The 18,453-nt window shown below is 37.5% G+C and overlaps 2 protein-coding genes and 1 long non-coding RNA gene across 3 annotated transcripts in view; 1 reads left to right on the top strand and 2 right to left on the bottom strand.

Moving 5' to 3' along the window:
• LOC113657299 overlaps window positions 1-18,453 on the bottom strand; it is a 1,727,325-nt gene that overhangs the window by 451,660 nt on the left and 1,257,212 nt on the right. The window contains exons 148-161 of the mRNA XM_047822072.1: window positions 14,738-14,911; window positions 14,175-14,345; window positions 13,329-13,499; window positions 12,961-13,134; window positions 12,492-12,659; window positions 11,805-11,978; window positions 11,451-11,624; window positions 4,809-4,982; window positions 4,247-4,417; window positions 3,611-3,781; window positions 3,266-3,439; window positions 2,322-2,498; window positions 1,863-2,036; window positions 1,495-1,668 (exon numbers count right to left, since the gene is read on the bottom strand). Of these exons, the coding sequence (XP_047678028.1) occupies window positions 1,495-1,668; window positions 1,863-2,036; window positions 2,322-2,498; window positions 3,266-3,439; window positions 3,611-3,781; window positions 4,247-4,417; window positions 4,809-4,982; window positions 11,451-11,624; window positions 11,805-11,978; window positions 12,492-12,659; window positions 12,961-13,134; window positions 13,329-13,499; window positions 14,175-14,345; window positions 14,738-14,911 (2,421 nt within the window). The remainder of the gene's footprint in view (window positions 1-1,494; window positions 1,669-1,862; window positions 2,037-2,321; window positions 2,499-3,265; window positions 3,440-3,610; window positions 3,782-4,246; window positions 4,418-4,808; window positions 4,983-11,450; window positions 11,625-11,804; window positions 11,979-12,491; window positions 12,660-12,960; window positions 13,135-13,328; window positions 13,500-14,174; window positions 14,346-14,737; window positions 14,912-18,453) is intronic.
• LOC125146171 overlaps window positions 1-18,453 on the top strand; it is a 1,103,650-nt gene that overhangs the window by 1,451 nt on the left and 1,083,746 nt on the right. The window lies entirely within an intron of this gene.
• The window catches only part of LOC113638759 (protein NLRC3-like), a 266,503-nt gene that overhangs the window by 128,779 nt on the left and 119,271 nt on the right, over window positions 1-18,453 (bottom strand). The gene's annotated exons all lie outside the window — the stretch shown is intronic.

Here is an 18,453-nt window from a genome sequence, read left to right as displayed (position 1 = left end):
GGACCAATAAATCCAACCACCAGGAAAGGAAGAATCCTGCTGCTCCTTAATGACTTTTGTGAAACAAAAGATTTTGTGTCGTTATGTTTAAACTTCATGCATGTCCCAAACCTCCTTCTGGGCAGGTCTTTGGCTGTACCACGTTCATACACGATGCCCTGGACGTATGTGAGGTGGTGTATAAAGTTTGTGTTCAGAATTTTCCTGCCTGTAACTCAGCAGTACTGAATGTGAATTACTGTAAGTTATTATTGTACAGGTTTACAACTCACAGCAGCTCAGGAACATTATATAGTAAATATTTCTTCTTCCTGAAGCTAATACTTTTGTTGTCATTTTGATAAAGATGAGTGCTGTGACATTTAGTGAATATCTACTAAACTGGGTTGTAAGAAATGGGATATTTAAGTCTGTACTTTAAGTAAAATTGTGTTTTCCTCAAAGAGGCAGAACATAAAGTGAGTACAGTTCACTGTGTCAGAGGTTTTCATATCAGTAAATACACAGTTAGCATGGCTACAGTCACTCCTGACTAAACAAGAGCAAATGAGTGAAAACAGAGATCTGTGTGTTTATAGCTGTTTCTTACGTAAGTTTCTGCAGTCTGTAATGTGGATCCTGCAGCAGAGCTGAAAGCTGCTTCACTTTGATGTTCTTTGGTGTTTTGGTGCTCAGATCCAGCTCCGTGTGCAGTAAGGGGTTCTTACTGAACATGTCTGTAAGACACGTGTAGGCTTCCTCTGCATCAGGACTTTTTAACCACCTGTAGAGGTTTGAAGAAAGTTATTTTTAACAGAAATTATATTTGTTTAATATGATATTTGTATATATCATCATTGCTTATAGAATCACCTCAGTGTCAGGTTGTAAACTTTGTTGTCAGTAAGTAGTTTCACTCCTGAAGCTCCAGGGTCGTTCCCTCTGAGATCCAGCTCTCTCAGGTGTGATGATGAATTCTGTCTCAGAGCTTCAGCCAGAAAAGTGTATCCTTCCTCTGTTATACTGCAGTCTGAAAGTCTACACAAAATTACACCAATTGTATTATTTTTATGTAGGAAAGGTCTGTAAGTCTCTGTAAAAACCAGGAGTATAAATGTGGCAGCGTTCAGTGTATAAATTAACTGTATTTACTGTTGTTGTTCTCTTTGGGAACATGTTCTGAATTACACATTTGTGATGTCTGAATTTTTCTGAACTAATAAAGAGACATTATAAAGTCAGTACTGATAACTGGACCATACCAGTAAATATAAATCATTTAAAATATATATTTCTCTATTCAGTCTGACACGTCCTCTCAAATTCACTCTGCTTTAATAAAAATAAATATAAAGTGCAGATGAAAAAATCTCAGAGCTTGTAAAGTTTTTCCACATGTTGGTAGGTTTTAGCTTCACCTTAAAAGAGAATTAACTAATATTATACGTGTAATAACTTGTATTTCACGTCTCTATCATCGTCTGGATTATAAATGAAGTGTGTATTAGACGTTACCTCAGAGTCTCCAGTTTACAGTGTTTCTTCTTCAGTTCCTCAGAGAGCAGCTTCACTCCTGAATCCTGAATCCTGTTCTTACTCAGATTCAGCTCCTTCAGGGTGGAGTGTTCTGATCTGAGAGCTGTGAGCAGAGCTGAACATCCTTTCTCTGTCAGATTACACTCACTGAGTCTGAAAACACAATAAATCACAGGGATTTTCTTTAACACTTCTGTATGCAGAGGAGCGTCTTTTCTCCTCAAACTACTCATTACTACTGAAAAAGACTGAAAACTAGATGAATGATTGATCACCTAAAGACAAACCATTCAACATTAACATCACTAACTGAAGTTTACAGATTAATGTAGAATTTAATTCCTTACTGAAGTGTTTCAGGTCTGCAGTGTGGATCCTTCAGTAAAACAGAAAGCTGCTCTACTTCTGAGTCTCCTTTTATTTTCCCACTCAGATTCAGATCCGTCTGCAGTATCGGGTTTATACCCAGAACTTCAGTCAGATGATCAGAAGCTTTCTGTGCTTCAGGACTTTTCAACACCCTGTAGAGAGAAAGAACAGAGAAACATTAACACTACTTATATTTACAGCAATGTGGTGCTAGTTCTCAGTAATTGTTTGGTCCATGGTGGAAAACTAGTTTTAATCATTAGCAATATTACTTCAGCATAAACTTTTACTTTAAATTTGTTTCTTTATTACAAAAAATGTAAAATAAAGTGTGACTAAAAATATCACAGTGTGCTACACAGTGGTTCAAACAATGAAACTTTAGTAATAACTCAGAATTAATGCTGTATTTTACATGTACTGGTGAAAGCGCTCACCTCAGTGTCTTTATTTTACATTTTTTATCATTCATCAAATCCCTAAGCTCCTTTATTCCTGATGCTCCAGGGTCGTTCCCTCTGAGGTCCAGCTCTATCAGGAGTGATGAGTGGTTTGACTTCAGAGCTTTAACCACAGCAGTGTATCCTTTCTCTGTTATATTACAGTCTGAAAGTCTGGAGAAGGAGCAAAAAGATCACCATCATCAGGAAACATTTATAATGCTAATTATCTCATTACCTTGTTTGTGAGAATGTTCGTTATTTACCCCATGTGGTACATGAACTCATTTGTAAATCATGTAAAACTGACAAGACCTGTAACAGTAATTACATTATTGATGCCCCCTCATTGGAACTAAACCACACACTGTGGATAACGGATGTCTGTCACATGAAATCACTCAAACCAGCCAGTGCAGCAGCTCATTATCACTGTCAGAAGACCTTGACAATGACAAGCCAGTCCTGGTCCATCTCAAGCAATTTGTAAAGAAACAACAGCATAACTGGTGAGTGTTATAGTATAGCAGACACAGATCATTTCTTCTGGTCATGGGGTCATGGTAACTTGTCTGTATTCACTGTAAAGCTGCTGAACTGCTGTATCTATCTCCAGTGTAATGTGTGTTTCTATCTGCAGGTCTAAGATGTATTTATACCTAATCAGGGCGATCAATGGGGCAAGTTTTCAAATGGGTTATTTAGTGTTGTATTTTATGTAGTAAGATTATTTAATCCTCTGCCATCTGTACGCTGCTCTGTAGCTTTTATGTTCATGTTGTAGTAGAAATATGTTTGTTTATGGTGTTTTGGGGAAATTTACCCCTGAACGAGCTTCTGACTAATTTATTCCTACATAATATATATATATAAACATATAGAGAAGTAAAAATATAATTTATTATTTGTCATATAGTAAAGTGTATTATTAAATGTCTTACACAAGCTTCTGTAGTTTACAGGATGACTTCTTTAGTAGAGTAGAGATCTGAATCGCTCCTGAATTTCCCAGTGTGTTCTCACTCAGGTCCAGTTCTGTCAGGTGTGAAGGGTTTGAAGTAAGAGCTGATATCAGATCAGTACAGCCTCTGTCTGTAACACTGCTCTTATTCAGCCTGCAGTCAGAGAACACAACTGAGAAAATGTCTTTAACAACCCACAAGATCAACAATCAAAATAATTCCAAGGTAAAGAAATAATAGAGTGATCATGTGTACAGTGGAATATCTTTATAGATTTAATGTGAACACAAATAAAAACACCAGGTGAGGAATCAGACCACACACCTGAGTTTCTCAGTCCTACACTGTGGATCCTTCAGTAGAACAGAGAGCTGCTTCACTTCAGAGTCTCCAGATATTTTCCCACTCAGATCCAGTTCTCTCTGCAGTAAGGGGTTTGTACCCAGAACTTTACTCAGATGATCACAGACATTTTCTGCTTCAGGACTCAAAATTCTGTAGAGAGAAAACACCTTTCATTATGATACTGATAACAGACCTCTGGATGTTTGTCCCCACAAGATGCTGATGTTAAATGATGTGAATTAGTCCGACTACCAGCTCTCATCATGGGCTTAGACTGTCTTTAGTTTGTACTAAATTACCTAAATTACTAAGTTTACAGAACTTTAACAAGTTGGCATAGATGAGGATGTCTCTGCTATCAGTAAGTCTACTTTGTGTTCTTACTAATTGTTATACCAGAAAAACCCTTAAAATAACCTTTATACATGAAGAAAGCTACTGAGGAAAAACTGCTGGTTATGATGATACCATAATGAGAATCTTGGACCGAAGAAAAACATGCAAACTTAACACCTTCACCACTTATTGGTGGAAGCATAAAGCATAAAATATTACGGTGTAAAATATTTCCAGTGTTGTAAAAAAAAATTACATTAATGTAAATCAGAAACTCACCTCACAATCAACTTAGAGTTTGAATTCCCCAGAAAATAACTAAAATTGTTCCAATCTGACACACTGTAGTTCCCTCTGAGCTCCAGCTCTTTCAGAGGTGATGAGGAGTTTGATTCCAGAGCTTTAGCCAGATCACCACATTGTGTTTGTGTGAGATTACAGTTATTTATTCTGAAAGAAAATATTAATAAAGGACATTTCACAGTGAGACAGTGACATGACAGTGACAGAGCATCACTGAAGGCTTTGTAATTAATAATAATCTCAGTACAGGCCAGTAGACAACAGTTAGAACCATTATTTAAGAGAAGCACAGATCACATTTCACAGGAGATTCATGTAATTAGATTAATCAAGCTACAGGTGTTACCTGTTTATAATTAAAGGATTTAAAAGTTTCTTTGACTTCATACAGTAAACATACATCAGAGAAGTCATTTTAATTTAAAATAATTGTTTTTTTCTCTTATATTATAAACTGCAAACCTGTTATAGACCTTTATTATAATTTGTATTATCTTTCATTTGTTTTGTTTTTTTAACAAGACAAAAAATAATTTACTTCAGTTTCTCCAGACTGCAGTTTGAGGTCATCAGTAGATCACAGAGCTGCTTCACTCCTGTGTCTCCAAATGTATTGTCACTCAGGTCCAGCTCCTTGAGGTGTGAGGGGTTTGTTCTCAGAGCTGCTACAACAGCAGTACAGTCATCTTCAGTGAGACTGCATTTATACAACCTACAGAGAGAGAGAGAGAGAGAGAGAGAGAGAGAGAGAGAGAGAGAGAGAGAGAGAGAGAGAGAGAGAGAGAGAGAGAGATTAGTTAGTTAGTTAGTTACTATAGTTTACTGCCATGTCAGCTACTGAGGCTATCTTCTTGGCACGAACTGTTAATAAGAACTAAAATAACCTAAAATCACAGAAATAAATATAGACAAATATAGACAACTTAAATTACATTTTTTACATTAATATATGACAGAAACAGTAAAAACTTTTTCTGATAAAACCTTGTAAAATAGCTCTTTAAATGATTTGGCCTCATAAAATACCCTTCTGTGGTCATTATGTGCAGGACAGTCCAACAGAATGTGTTTGACAGTAAGGGGAATGCTGCAGTACGAGCACTGAATGGGGTCTTGTCCTTTCAGCAGGTATTCATGTGTCAGCCTTGTATGTCCGATTCTACATCTGGTTAAGATCATCTGATCGAATCTTGAGCTCGTAGGTATTAGAGACCTGGTAGTAATTTCAGGGTGTATTTCAAACAATTTGTTATTCGACCATGTATTCCATTCCTCTTGCCACTTATTTAGTACATAGCCATTGATAATAGGTCTATATTCCGAGGGAGGAATTTGGCATCCAGTCACATTCTGCCTTAAAGCTTTCTTAGCAGCTGCATCAGCTCGCTCGTTTCCTGAAAGTCCAACATGTCCTGGAATCCAACAGAAATTTACATTATAGGTTTGATTCTGCAGATGATCAACTTTGGTTAAAATATTATCAATCAACGGATGGTTATGCTCCAAGGATTCCATTGCTTGAAGGCACGATTTAGAATCGGTAAAAATTATAGTGTTCTTCAGTTGGAAATTATCAATGTGTTCCAAAGCTAAGAGCAAAGCACAGGCTTCAGCTGTGGAAATTGAGCATTCTTTTGGAATTCTAGTTCCATACTGTTGATGTCCAGTCACCATCGCTGCACCTACGCCGTTTTCCGCCTTTGATCCATCCGTGAATATTGGTAAGTGTAAGGGGTACTGACTTCTTATGTCCATATATTGCTGTCTATAAACATTTGGATGAGTCACACCTTTTCTCTGATGTCCTAAAGCCATGTTGATTACAGGTTTCTTTAATATCCAAGAAGGCAAGGAACTGAAGTGTGTTTGACGTAAGTTGTCCAAATTTACGTTCAAATGTCGTAAGTGTGGATTAATGCGAACCCCCGAAAGGTTTGATGGATCTTTGTTTGCTGTCATACAACTGATCAAACTGAGGGTTAAAAACTGCAGAGTATGCTGGGTTATTTTCATTCGCTTTCAGTTTAATAGCATATTGAAGTGATGGTTTTAACCGTCTGTTTTGGAGCGAAGGTTCATTGGCTTCAATATATAAGCTCTGCACTGGAGAGGTTCTAAACGCACCTAAAGCTAGTCGTAACCCTTGATGATGCACTGTATCAATTATTTGCTTATATGACTTCCTGGCAGAGTGATAAATTATACTGCCATAGTCCAAACGAGATTGAATGAGAACTCTATACACTCTCAGAAGAACGATGTAATCTGCACCCCATTTTGTTTTAGCCAAGACTTTAATAATATTCATAACTTTCAGGCACTTGATTTTTAACAATTTTAAATGTGGTATAAAAGTCATTTTGTTATCAAGAAGAAGACCTAAAAACTTAGTTTCCTTAACAACTTCAATCTGATCTCCCTTGATAAAAAGTTCTGAGTCATGATGCAGAATTTGCTGAAGGCAGAAATGAATACAAACAGTTTTGGTTTCGGAAAACTTAAAACCATTTTCAGTGGTCCACTGGCTAAGTTTGTTAATACATAATTGCAAATTTCTTTCGATCATACCCATATTTCTCCCTCTATAACAGATGCTCAAATCATCCACATAAAGGCTGCAGAATATGTCCGATCCAATGACTTCCACAATGCTATTAATTTTGATACTGAAGAGAGTGACAGAGAATACTTCCTTGGGGGAACTCCAAGTTCTTGTCTATGAATAGTTGATAGACAGTTTCCTACTTGGACTTTGAAGCGTCTACTGGTTAAAAAGTTTGAAATGAAGATAGGAAGTCTTCCTCTAAAGCCCATACGATGAAGATCTCTCAAAATCCCATACCTCCATGCTGTATCATATGCTTTTTCTAGGTCATAAAAGACAGCAACAACATGTTCTTTCCTGATGAAACCATCCCTGATGTACATCTCCAGTCGAATTAGTTGGTCCAGTGTGCCCTTACCACGCCTAAATCCACACTGGTAGTCAGTTAATTGTTTCTTTGATTCCAGCATCCAAACAAGGCGGTTGTTAATCATTCTCTCCATGGTTTTACATAAGCAACTGGTTAAGGCAATGGGTCTATAGTTATTTGGACAGTGTGATCTTTCCCTGGTTTAGGTATAGGAATCACTGTTGCTTCCTTCCAAGAATCCGGTAGTTTCCCAGAAATCCATACAGTGTTAAAATGATCTAATAAAAGAGTTAAAGCACAGTAAGGTAAGTGCTTTAAAAACTGGTAGTGAATTTTATCTGGGCCAACAGCAGTATCTTGTGAACAGTTTATTAATTCTTCCTTAAATCTTGAAGGGATGATTATATACTTCCATGTTATCAGAACAGAAATTCAGTTCTTTACATTCTTGCCGTGCTCGTTTTAGTTGAAATTCAGGGAGGCAATTCTCCATTGATGAGTTCTTTTCAAAGTAGTCAGCTAATGTATTTGCTATATCCATCTCCCTTGTCTGAAGTGTCCCTTGTTCTTTAATATGCTGTACATAAGACTCACTCTCCATGCCCTTCATTCTACGAATCATGTTCCAAATCCTCTTCGCGGGAGTATAACAGGTTAAACTTGACACAGATTGTCTCCAACTCTGTTTCTTTGCTTGATTTATGACTCTACGAGCTTGAGCTCTGCAAATCTTGAGACGTAACAAGTTAGTTTCTGATTGGTGTTTATTAAAAGACCGTTCAGCCTTTTTCCGTGTTTTAATAGCCTTCTTACATTGCTCATTGAACCCGGGGTTAGCTTTATTGTGAGACTTTCCTGATGTTTTCGGAACTGTCTCATTTGCAATATCAATTAACTGTTGGGAGAAGGATTCTATGGAGCATTGATTGTCCCGGTTTGCAAGAACCAATTTTTCCCTGCACATAGTCTGAAACGAAGGCCAGTCTGCTTTCTTAAGTTGCCACCTTGAAGGCCTCATTTGGATACTCACTTGTGGAAATGTGATGATAACTGGAAAATGATCATTTCCACAGAGGTCATCCCAGACCCTCCATGAGCAGTCAAGGTAGATATTGGCGCTACATATTGTCAAATCAATCGCTGAATAGGTACCATGACCTGGGTGAAGATGTGTTTTTGTCCCGTCATTTAGCAAACACAAATCATTATTCACTATAAAAGTTTCCATTCGTTTCCCTTTAACATCACATCGGTCTTCTCCCCATAAAGTATTATGACTGTTAAAGTCACCCATGAGTATATATGGCATTGGCAGTTGTGAAACAAGTTTATCCATTTCCTGAGGTAAAATGCTTTCACAGAATGTAAATAGAGCATACTGTTACTGTGGAGAGTAATTTGAACCGCTACTGCTTGAAATTGGGTATCCAACGCTATATGACTGTGAATTAAATTGTTTTTCAGCAAGACCGCTGCTCCTCCAGAAGGCTGGTGGAGATTCGGACCATACGCACTGTACATTTTGAAATTTTTAAGCCTCCAGGCATCTTCTGGAGATAAGAGGGAATGAATACAGCAGACAAGTGGATTCAAATTCGCAGTTAACTGTTGTAATTCCGCAGCGTTGGCTTTTATCCCTCGACAATTCCACTGGATTATAAGGATACTTATCCTCAAGTGGGAAAGATGGGAGCAGGTCCTTTGTTTTTACATTTAGGGGAGAGACTGCGGCTGCGACTAAGCATAGTCTCAGTCATTTCAATGTCTTTTGGATTATCTTTCTCCTGAGATCGACGTACGTTTTGACTTGAATGTGGAGCTACTGTGCGTTGGGATTTTTTTTTCACTTTTGAACCGCTTTGTTCCAGTTGTACATCTTGAACTTGCTTGGTTTGAATGTAAATGTTCCTCGTTTTTTGAGAATTCAAATTCTTTGTACCGCTTACGTCTTTGAGCTTATCTGTGGATATCCAAGTTAGATCTGTCTGACAACTACTGGTGTGTGTCTTCGGTATAACAGCAGCAGAATAAGACTTCTTCAAAGTAAAAGCAGGGAGTCCTTCAACCAATTTGCGAGCATCAACATAGCTTACCTTCCTTGTGTGTTTCATTCTTTGTATTTCCTTTTCTTTAATCCACATGGGACAAATCTTTGATGAAGCTGCGTGAGCTCCAAAGCAGTTTTTGCATTTAGAGGGCTTTGAACAGTCCATTTCCTGATGCTCTTCACCACAATTCCAGCAAACCGGCTTATTTCTACATCCTGCAGAACCATGACCGAATTTCTGACATGTAAAGCATCTCAGTGGATTTGGTATAAATATATCCACAATGACACTTAGATATCCAAGTTTGATTCTTTTGGGTGGTTGAGGTTTGTTAAAAGTCAGGATGTATGTTCCTGTTTTGATCATTTGTCCATCCTTTTTGATGATAATTCTTTTGGTATCAATCACTCCCAGTTGTTTCAGTTCCGAGGTTATATCAGCTTCGTCCATATCCTGCAGCTCTCTGGTGCGGATCACGCCTTTGCTATTGTTCAAAGAAGGATGACAGAAGGCTTTCATATCTATACCAGCCAAGGTCGTTGCTCGCAGTAGATTGTCTGAGTTTGCTTTCCTAGCACAATCCACCAAGATCTGTCCAGACCGCAGCTTCTTGATATCTCTGACTGCTCCCGCAATTCCAGTTATTCCTTTATGGATTGCAAAAGGAGACAGTTTGGTAAGAGGCATGTCTTTAGTCAATGATTCCAGTAAAATAAATCTTTGCCAGTTTTCGTTATCAGAGGAGAAAATAAGATCAGTCTTTAGTTCAACCTCCAAATCCTGGTCCAGTAATCGTTTTTTTGGTGTTTTGTTTGTTCGCCATGTTAGAAGTATTTTTGTTCATCATCTCTGCTCCTCACCCACCTCGGAGCCCTACAAGGGGATGTACAGAGCCGCGGACATCCACCGGATGTACATTAAGGATACAGAAATGGTATACTTGAGCATATAGACACGAGGTCCACAATACTCAATTGACCCTTCGCCGGCGTCTTCTGGAAGATGGGAGTTATACAGATGTTTGCAACTCAACCTATTTCCAGGGCGAGTCCTGACTAGCCGATTGATTGGGACGGGCCTTCCCAACCTCCCATCTGATTGAAGTAGGAGCCAAAGTGATGTGTTGGATAAGTGGAAGAGAGAGAGAGAGAGAGAGAGAGAGAGAGCAGGTAACTTTGTCTAATTTCAGTATAATTTTTCTCTATTTAATTCACTTTAATCTACTTAAAATGTGTGAAGTTTCCTTATCAGGCTCCTGTTCTGTTCTTCTGTATCTGTAAGGAATCGGGTGCTGGTTCAGAGCTAGTGCTGGTGCTGGTTTGAAGTTGGTTCCACTGGTAATCCTTCCAAGAACCAGTTTGCCTTTCCATGGGCTAGAGAGCCATCACAGAGCTGAGTCTTATTTCACTGTATGCAACGTTATACAACAACATTAGCGCAGAAGCAGCAAACACAACCACGACATTAACAATGGCGGATGTTGCTTTACTGTTAATTCTCACGGCTTTGCAAACCTACATTGGCATCGTTGGCATCCAAATGTGGCAAATCCTGATTTAAAATGATTTTAAAATGGCACTAATGACATTCTCTTTTGTCTTGGTGGTCACAGTAGCCCCGCCCCCAGCCCCACCACTACCCCAGCCCCTGACGCAAGCGGTTCTTAAGTCTAGACCAGCAATGTTTTGGTGCTACTTAAGAACCACTTTTCCTGGTTTAGAGCCGGTGCTTTGGGTGTCGAAATAGAAACTACTGATTTTAACTTAGGCTCTGAACCAGCACTCAAAATGCCTCCATGGAAAAGGGGCATTTATACCTCACTGTTGGCTTTGTGTCTTTAAGAATTCTTGCTGGTGGTATCAGTAATTCCTGCTGTAGTGTGTAATCATCTCACAGTTCCATACTGTACATTAATCTGTTACTGTAACTTAATTTACCTGTAGGATTTTATTATCTGTAGATTAACTACTAGCTTCTGTCCAGTGTTTATAACATTTCTAGAAGGATTTCTGTTCCTTTTATAATAATTCAAGTTTATATTCAAAGATGATGGTTGTAGGCTATTAAATAGAGTTTGTATAAATGGTATTAAAATACATATATCTGGTCATTACAAACTGTAACACGACATATTTCACCAGAACGTCTTCTAAAAGTCTTCTTAAAGACCTCTGGTCTTTCTGACATTATAGATTTTATTATAAATGATGCCTTTACCCCAGTTTCAGCAGTTTGAGTTGTTGATCCTTCAGCACATCACAGAGCTCCTTCATTCCTGATCCTCCCAGTTTATTCCCACTCAGCTCCAGCTCTCTCAGGTGTGAGGGCTTTAAACCCAGAGCTGATACCAGAGCAGCACAACCTTCATTTGTCATCCTGCAGTTATTTACTCTGGATACAGAGACAACAAGGAAGACAAGACTTCTGTTTAAATGTAGTTTTATATTGTTTAATGCAAAATATACAGTTTAAAAGTAGACTAAAATATTTCATTAATGACATTATATACAGTTATTACATTCCAAAAGGAATACACTAGTGTTTAAGTATAAATAAGTGATCAATACTAACTTGAGTCTCTCTGGTCTGCAGTGTGAATCCTCCAGAAGAACAGAGAGCTGCTTCACCTGCGAGTCTCCAGATATTTTCTCACTCACATTGAGTTCTCTCTGCAGTAAGGGGTTCACACCCAGAACTCTAGAAAGGAAATCACAACCTTCCTGTGCAGCAGAACTTTTCAACAACCTGCAGAGAAAGAAAGAAAGAAAGAAAGAAAGAAAGAAAGAAAGAAAGAAAGAAAGAAAGAAAGAAAGAAAGAAAGAAGGTTTTATACAAGAGGAAAACATAAGAAATTTAGACACAGTTTATAAAATTGTCTTAAGTTAAAGTTTAGTGCTAGAGTTCTTTAATAATTCACTTTTAGCAAATTAATGAAACAGAAATATTGTACATGTCTGTATTATTAAAGAAGTTCAAACACTGAATAAAGGCAGGTGAAATGTAGCAAAAAATAAAAAGCAAATACAAAACTACCTTTTTACAGTAATATTACATCATGAATTTAAGATTCCTAATTATTTTGTGTTGCTACGACATCATTTTGAAAATCTTTTCGGATGTTAGCAAGTTTGTCCATAATAGATTATTTATGAAGAGGACGTCTAACATGACCATCAGATATAACAAATGGAACATATTTATCAAGTAGTCCTGATATGTATATTAATAATTATTCTCTTATTGATTTATAATATTAACCTCAGTGTGTTTAGTTTACAGTCTGGATCCTGTAGTAAATCAGTGAGCCGCTTCACTCCTGATGCTCCAGGGTCGTTTCCTCTGAGATCCAGCTCTATCAGGTGAGATGATTTCAGAGCTTCAGACAGAGCGATGTATCCTTCCTCTCTGATATTATTGTCCATTAACCTGAAAAAACAAAATTAATTTGAATTTTATTTCAGTATTTTCCAAATATTGCAAAAAATAAACATCTGTAGTTTTAAACATTAAGATGTGTTACGTATAGAAATCAGCTTGTATAAATGACTTTGTTGTAATAAACAAACTGATGTTACAATAATTCATGGCTTTAAAGAAAAAAAGTTGGGAAAAATTTTTAAAAAAAAAAATTTTAAAATTTTGAAAATGTTTTACTGAATTACAAATAAATATTTTACATCTCTATCAGAGCATCTACATTATAAATGAAGTGTGTATTAGACGTTACCTCAGAGTCTCCAGTTTACAGTGTTTCTTCTTCAGTTCCTCAGAGAGCAGCTTCACTCCTGAATCCTGAATCCTGTTCTTACTCAGATTCAGCTCCTTCAGGGTGGAGTGTTCTGATCTGAGAGCTGTGAGCAGAGCTGAACATCCTTTCTCTGTCAGATTACACTCACTGAGTCTGAAAACACAATAAATCACAGGGTTTTTCTTTAACACTTCTGTATACAGAGGAGCGTCTTTTCTCCTCAAACTACTCATTACTACTGAAAAAGACTGAAAACTAGATGAATGATTGATCACCTAAAGACAAACCATTCAGCATTAACATCACTAACTGAAGTTTACAGATTAAAATAGAGTTTAATTCCTTACTGAAGTGTCTCAGTCCTACACTGTGGATCCTTCAGTAGAACAGAGAGCTGCTTCACTTCAGAGTCTCCAGATATTTTCCCACTCAGATCCAGTTCTCTCTGCAGTATCGGGTTTATACCCAGAAATTCAGTCAGATAATCACAGACCTTTTCTGCTTCAGGACTCAAAATTCTGTAGAGAGAAAACACCTTCCATTATGATACTGATAACAGACCTCTGGATGTTTGTCCCCACAAGATGCTGATGTTAAATGATGTGAACCAGCACAGAAAATTATTCTGATGCCTCAGCATTAACAATGTAATAAATGTAATGTAAATGTAACAATATGGAAATGACTTTATTTAGCTAACTTTCTAGTTTTGTAGCTCACAACCTATTAAATGTTTTTCTAAGCTGTGTTTTTTGTGTGAGCTTGTCCTGGTTTCTACATCTCTGTCTCTTGTTAAACTGTTTTCAGAAGATTTTTTCTATTTTATTTGCAGGGACCAGATTCAGAAAGTTGAAGTTGAATTAGTCCGACTACCAGCTCTCATCATGGGTTTAGACTGTTTTTAGTTTATGCTAAATTACGAAGTTTACAGAACTTTAACAAGTTGACATAGATGAGGATGTCTCTGCTATCAGTAAGTTTACTTTGTGTTCTTACTAATTGTTATACCAGAAAAACCCTTAAAATGACCTTTATACATGAAGAAAGCTACTGAGGAAAACCTGCTGGTTATGATGATACCATAATGAGAATCTTGGACCGAAGAAAAACATGCAAACTTAACACCTTCACCACTTATTGGTGGAAGCATAAAGCATAAAATAGTGCAGTGTAAAATATTTCCAGAAACTCACCTCAAAATCAACTTAGAGTTTGGATTCCCTATAAAATAACTAAAAATGTTCCAATCTGACACACTGTAGTTCTCTCTGAGCTCCAGCTCTTTCAGAGGTGATGAGGAGTTTGATTCCAGAGCTTTAGCCAGATCACCACATTGTGTTTGTGTGAGATTACAGTTATTTATTCTGAAAGAAAATATTAATAAAGGACATTTCACAGTGAGACAGTGACATGACAGTGACAGAGCATCACTGAAGGCTTTGTAATTAATAATAATCTCAGTACAGGCCAGTAGATAACAGTTAGAACCATTATTTAAGAGAAGCACAGGTCACATTTCACAGGAGATTCATGTAATTAGATTAATTAAGCTACAGGCTATTACCTGTTTATAATTAAAGGATTTAGATGAACCATTTTTTACTTTCTTATTAAAAAATTTTAACTGATTTCAGATAATCAATTTTAATTTAAAATGTCTTTTCTTCTATTGTAAATTCAGAACCTGTTATAGAACTTTCTTCATTTTATCCCTCATTCCTTTTTTTTTTCTCAATAAAGACTACAAATTATTTACTTCAGTTTCTCCAGACTGCAGTTTGAGGTCTTCAGTAGATCACAGAGCTGCTTCACTCCTGTGTCTCCAATTGTATTGTCACTCAGGTCCAGCTCCTTGAGGTGTGAGGGGTTTGTTCTCAGAGCTGCTACAACAGCAGTACAGTCATCTTCAGTGAGACTGCATTTATACAACCTACAGAGAGAGAGAGAGAGAGAGAGAGAGAGAGAGAGAGAGAGAGAGAGAGAGAGAGAGAGAGAGAGAGAGAGAGAGAGAGAGAGACTGAGCCTGAGCATGTAACTTTGTCGAATTTCAGTATAATTAATGTTCTTTGCAAAGCACATTCTTATTCTCTTGCATACATATATATATATATATATATAGTGGGATCGCCCACTATTTTCATGATTTTCGTTTGACGGCTCAGTGTAGTTTTTTAAGCCTCCTAGGACAAGTGAGAGCCGAAACAAAGGACGGAAGTGCTGCGTGTTACGGTCAGAAACGCATTTTGGATTAAAGCGTTTTGGATTAAAAGGCTTACATATTCCAGTTCCTTAGACTCTTTGGGATTTTTACAAGCATTTGTTTTGGAAAAAACAGGTCCTTCTCAAAACATTAGCATATTGTGATAAAAGTTCATTATCTTCCATAATGTAATGATAAAAATTTAACTTTCATATATTTTAGATTCATTGCACACCAACTGAAATATTTCAGGTCTTTTATTGTTTTAATACTGATGATTTTGGCATACAGCTCATGAAAACCCAAAATTCCTATCTCAAAAAATTAGCATATCATGAAAAGGTTCTCTAAACGAGCTATTAACCTAATCATCTGAATCAACTAATTAACTCTAAACACCTGCAAAAGATTCCTGAGGCTTTTAAAAACTCCCAGCCTGGTTCATTACTCAAAACCGCAATCATGGGTAAGACTGCCGACCTGACTGCTGTCCAGAAGGCCATCAATGACACCCTCAAGCGAGAGGGTAAGACACAGAAAGAAATTTCTGAACGAATAGGCTGTTCCCAGAGTGCTGTATCAAGGCACCTCAGTGGGAAGTCTGTGGGAAGGAAAAAGTGTGCCAAAAAACGCTGCACAACGAGAAGAGGTGACCGGACCCTGAGGAAGATTGTGGAGAAGGACCGATTCCAGACCTTGGGGGACCTGCGGAAGCAGTGGACTGAGTCTGGAGTAGAAACATCCGGAGCTGTGCACAGGTGTGTGCAGGAAATGGGCTACAGAGAAGCAGCACTGGTCTGTTGCTCAGTGATCCAAAGTGCTTTTTTTCGTATGAAAGCAAATTTTGCATGTCATTCGGAAATCAAGGTGCCAGAGTCTGGAGGAAGACTGGGGAGAAGGACATGCTAAAATGCCTGAAGTCCAGTGTCAAGTACCCACAGTCAGTGATGGTCTGGGGTGCCATGTCAGCTGCTGGTGTTGTTCCAATGTGTTTTATCAAGGGCAGGGTCAATGCAGCTAGCTATCAGGAGATTTTGGAGCACTTCATGCTTCCATCTGCTGAAAAGCTTTATGGAGATGAAGATTTCGTTTTTCAGCACGACCTGGCAACTGCTCACAGTGCCAAAACCACTGGTAAATGGTTTACTGACCATGGTATTACTGTGCTCAATTGGCCTGCCAACTCTCCTGACCTGAACCCCATAGAGAATCTGTGGGATATTGTGAAGAGAAAATTGAGAGACGCAAGACCCAACACTCTGGATGAGCTTAAGGCGCTATCGAAGCATCCTGGGCCTCCATAACACCTCAGTAGTGCCACAGGCTGATTGCCTCCATGCCACGCCGCATTGAAGCAGTCATTTCTGCAAAAGGATTCCCGACCAAGTATTGAGTGCATAACTGAACATAATTATTTGAAGGTTGACTTTTTTTGTATTAAAAACACTTTTCTTTTATTGGTCGGATGAAATATGCTAATTTTTTAAGATAGGAATTTTGGGTTTTCATGAGCTGTATGCCAAAATCATCAGTATTAAAACAATAAAAGACCTGAAATATTTCAGTTGGTGTGCAATGAATCTAAAATATATGAAAGTTAAATTTTTATCATTACATTATGGAAAATAATGAACTTTTATCACAATATGCAAATTTTTTGAGAAGGACCTGTATTACCCCAGTGAAGAAAGGTAAGCGCCGCCTATTTCCAGTGACTATCAACTTGGATTAAATTAGTATGATGGCTATAAATAATATTATGCTTTGTGTGTGGGCTTAATAAAATCCCAAGAGTCTAAGCTTTCAAACAATATAACATTTAACCGTGTATTTAATGCTTAAACCTAGTGGTCGCGTGCCTTGTACAGCACGGCGGTCACATATGTTGTTGTTTCTCGGCAGTCACATATGTTGTTGTTTCTGCCATTTGTATAACTTTTTGTTGTTTTCAACTATCAGTGTAGTTTTTATAATTTTTTATTTCACTTTAAACTAATGTCCTTTTAAGAACAGCAACGGCTCTTTTAAGAGCCACCCATTAATTAAAATTAAGCGCATTTTTTCTTTGTCTCCTCACATTACATAATTATTTTTTAAACATATGACATGTATATCACAAAGAATGATAAGAATGACTTTAATATAATAAAGCTTGGGTATTGTTAGACGCGCCATTCTTCACATTTGTGAATTAATACATAAAACCGCAAAGGCTTCCTCATGTTCCTGGATGGTTTAGTGGATAGCGAATCCGTTTAGCATGCAAGAGTTTCGCGGTTCGAATCCACCCTTGGACAGTTTTTTTTTTTCTAAAACTATATAATAAAGGTTTATTAGTTGACATTAGTTACCACATTACTTAACATGAACTAATAATGAACTGCACTTCTACAGCATTTATTCATTTTGTTCATGTTAATTTCAAGATTTACTAATACATTATTAACACCGTGTAACATTAGTTTATATACTGTGAACTAACATGAACAAAGAATAAACTTTATTTTAACAAAGATTACTAAATACAATAATTTATTGCTCATGGTTAGTAAATGTTAGTTAATACATTACATTTGAACTAATGATCCTTATTGTAACGTGATTATATTTTTTCCCAGTAAAATCACTGATGCATTAGTTCAAGATCTTCATGGCGCTTGTTTCAGGAAAAGATAAATGGATTTTCAGGTGTGCTCTTTTGTTGCAGGTGACAAACTAGTCTGCAAATATAACCATAGTAACTGTGCAGCCATACCCTAGCAACCATGTAGTGCACCTTACGAACCATATTGCAATATAAAGAAGCCATATCTCAGTTACACAACATAAAACACTCAGCACGATGAGGGGAACTGACGTCACGTGTAGCCCCGCCCCCAAAATAAGTGAAATCAAAAATTTAGCATAACATGGACATGTCATATAACAAAACACTCTGCACGATGAGGGGAACTGACGTCACATGCAAGCACATTCACATTTTCTTTAGGAAATGTACCGTTCTAGTTCTTCTTTAATCTACTTAAGTGTTTCCTTTACTGAAGTTTCCTTATAAGCCTCCTGTTCTGTTCTTCTGTATCTGTCTCTACATGTTGCTCTAATCATGTCTAAGTATCACAGCTCTATTGCCCCTTTTCCACCAGAAGGAACCGGGTGCTGGTTTAGAGAAAATATTTTGGTGCTGGTTCCAGCTTGGTTCCAGTTTGCCTTTCCATGGGCTAGAGAGCCATCTTAGAGCTGAGTCTTATGTGACTGTAATACAGCAACATTAG

This window comes from Tachysurus fulvidraco, chromosome 13 (genome assembly GCF_022655615.1).
Source record: "Tachysurus fulvidraco isolate hzauxx_2018 chromosome 13, HZAU_PFXX_2.0, whole genome shotgun sequence".
NCBI classification, from domain to species: domain Eukaryota; kingdom Metazoa; phylum Chordata; class Actinopteri; order Siluriformes; family Bagridae; genus Tachysurus; species Tachysurus fulvidraco.
The sequence above is the reverse complement of the archived record's forward strand: the minus strand, read 5'-3'. Positions and strand labels throughout refer to the sequence as shown.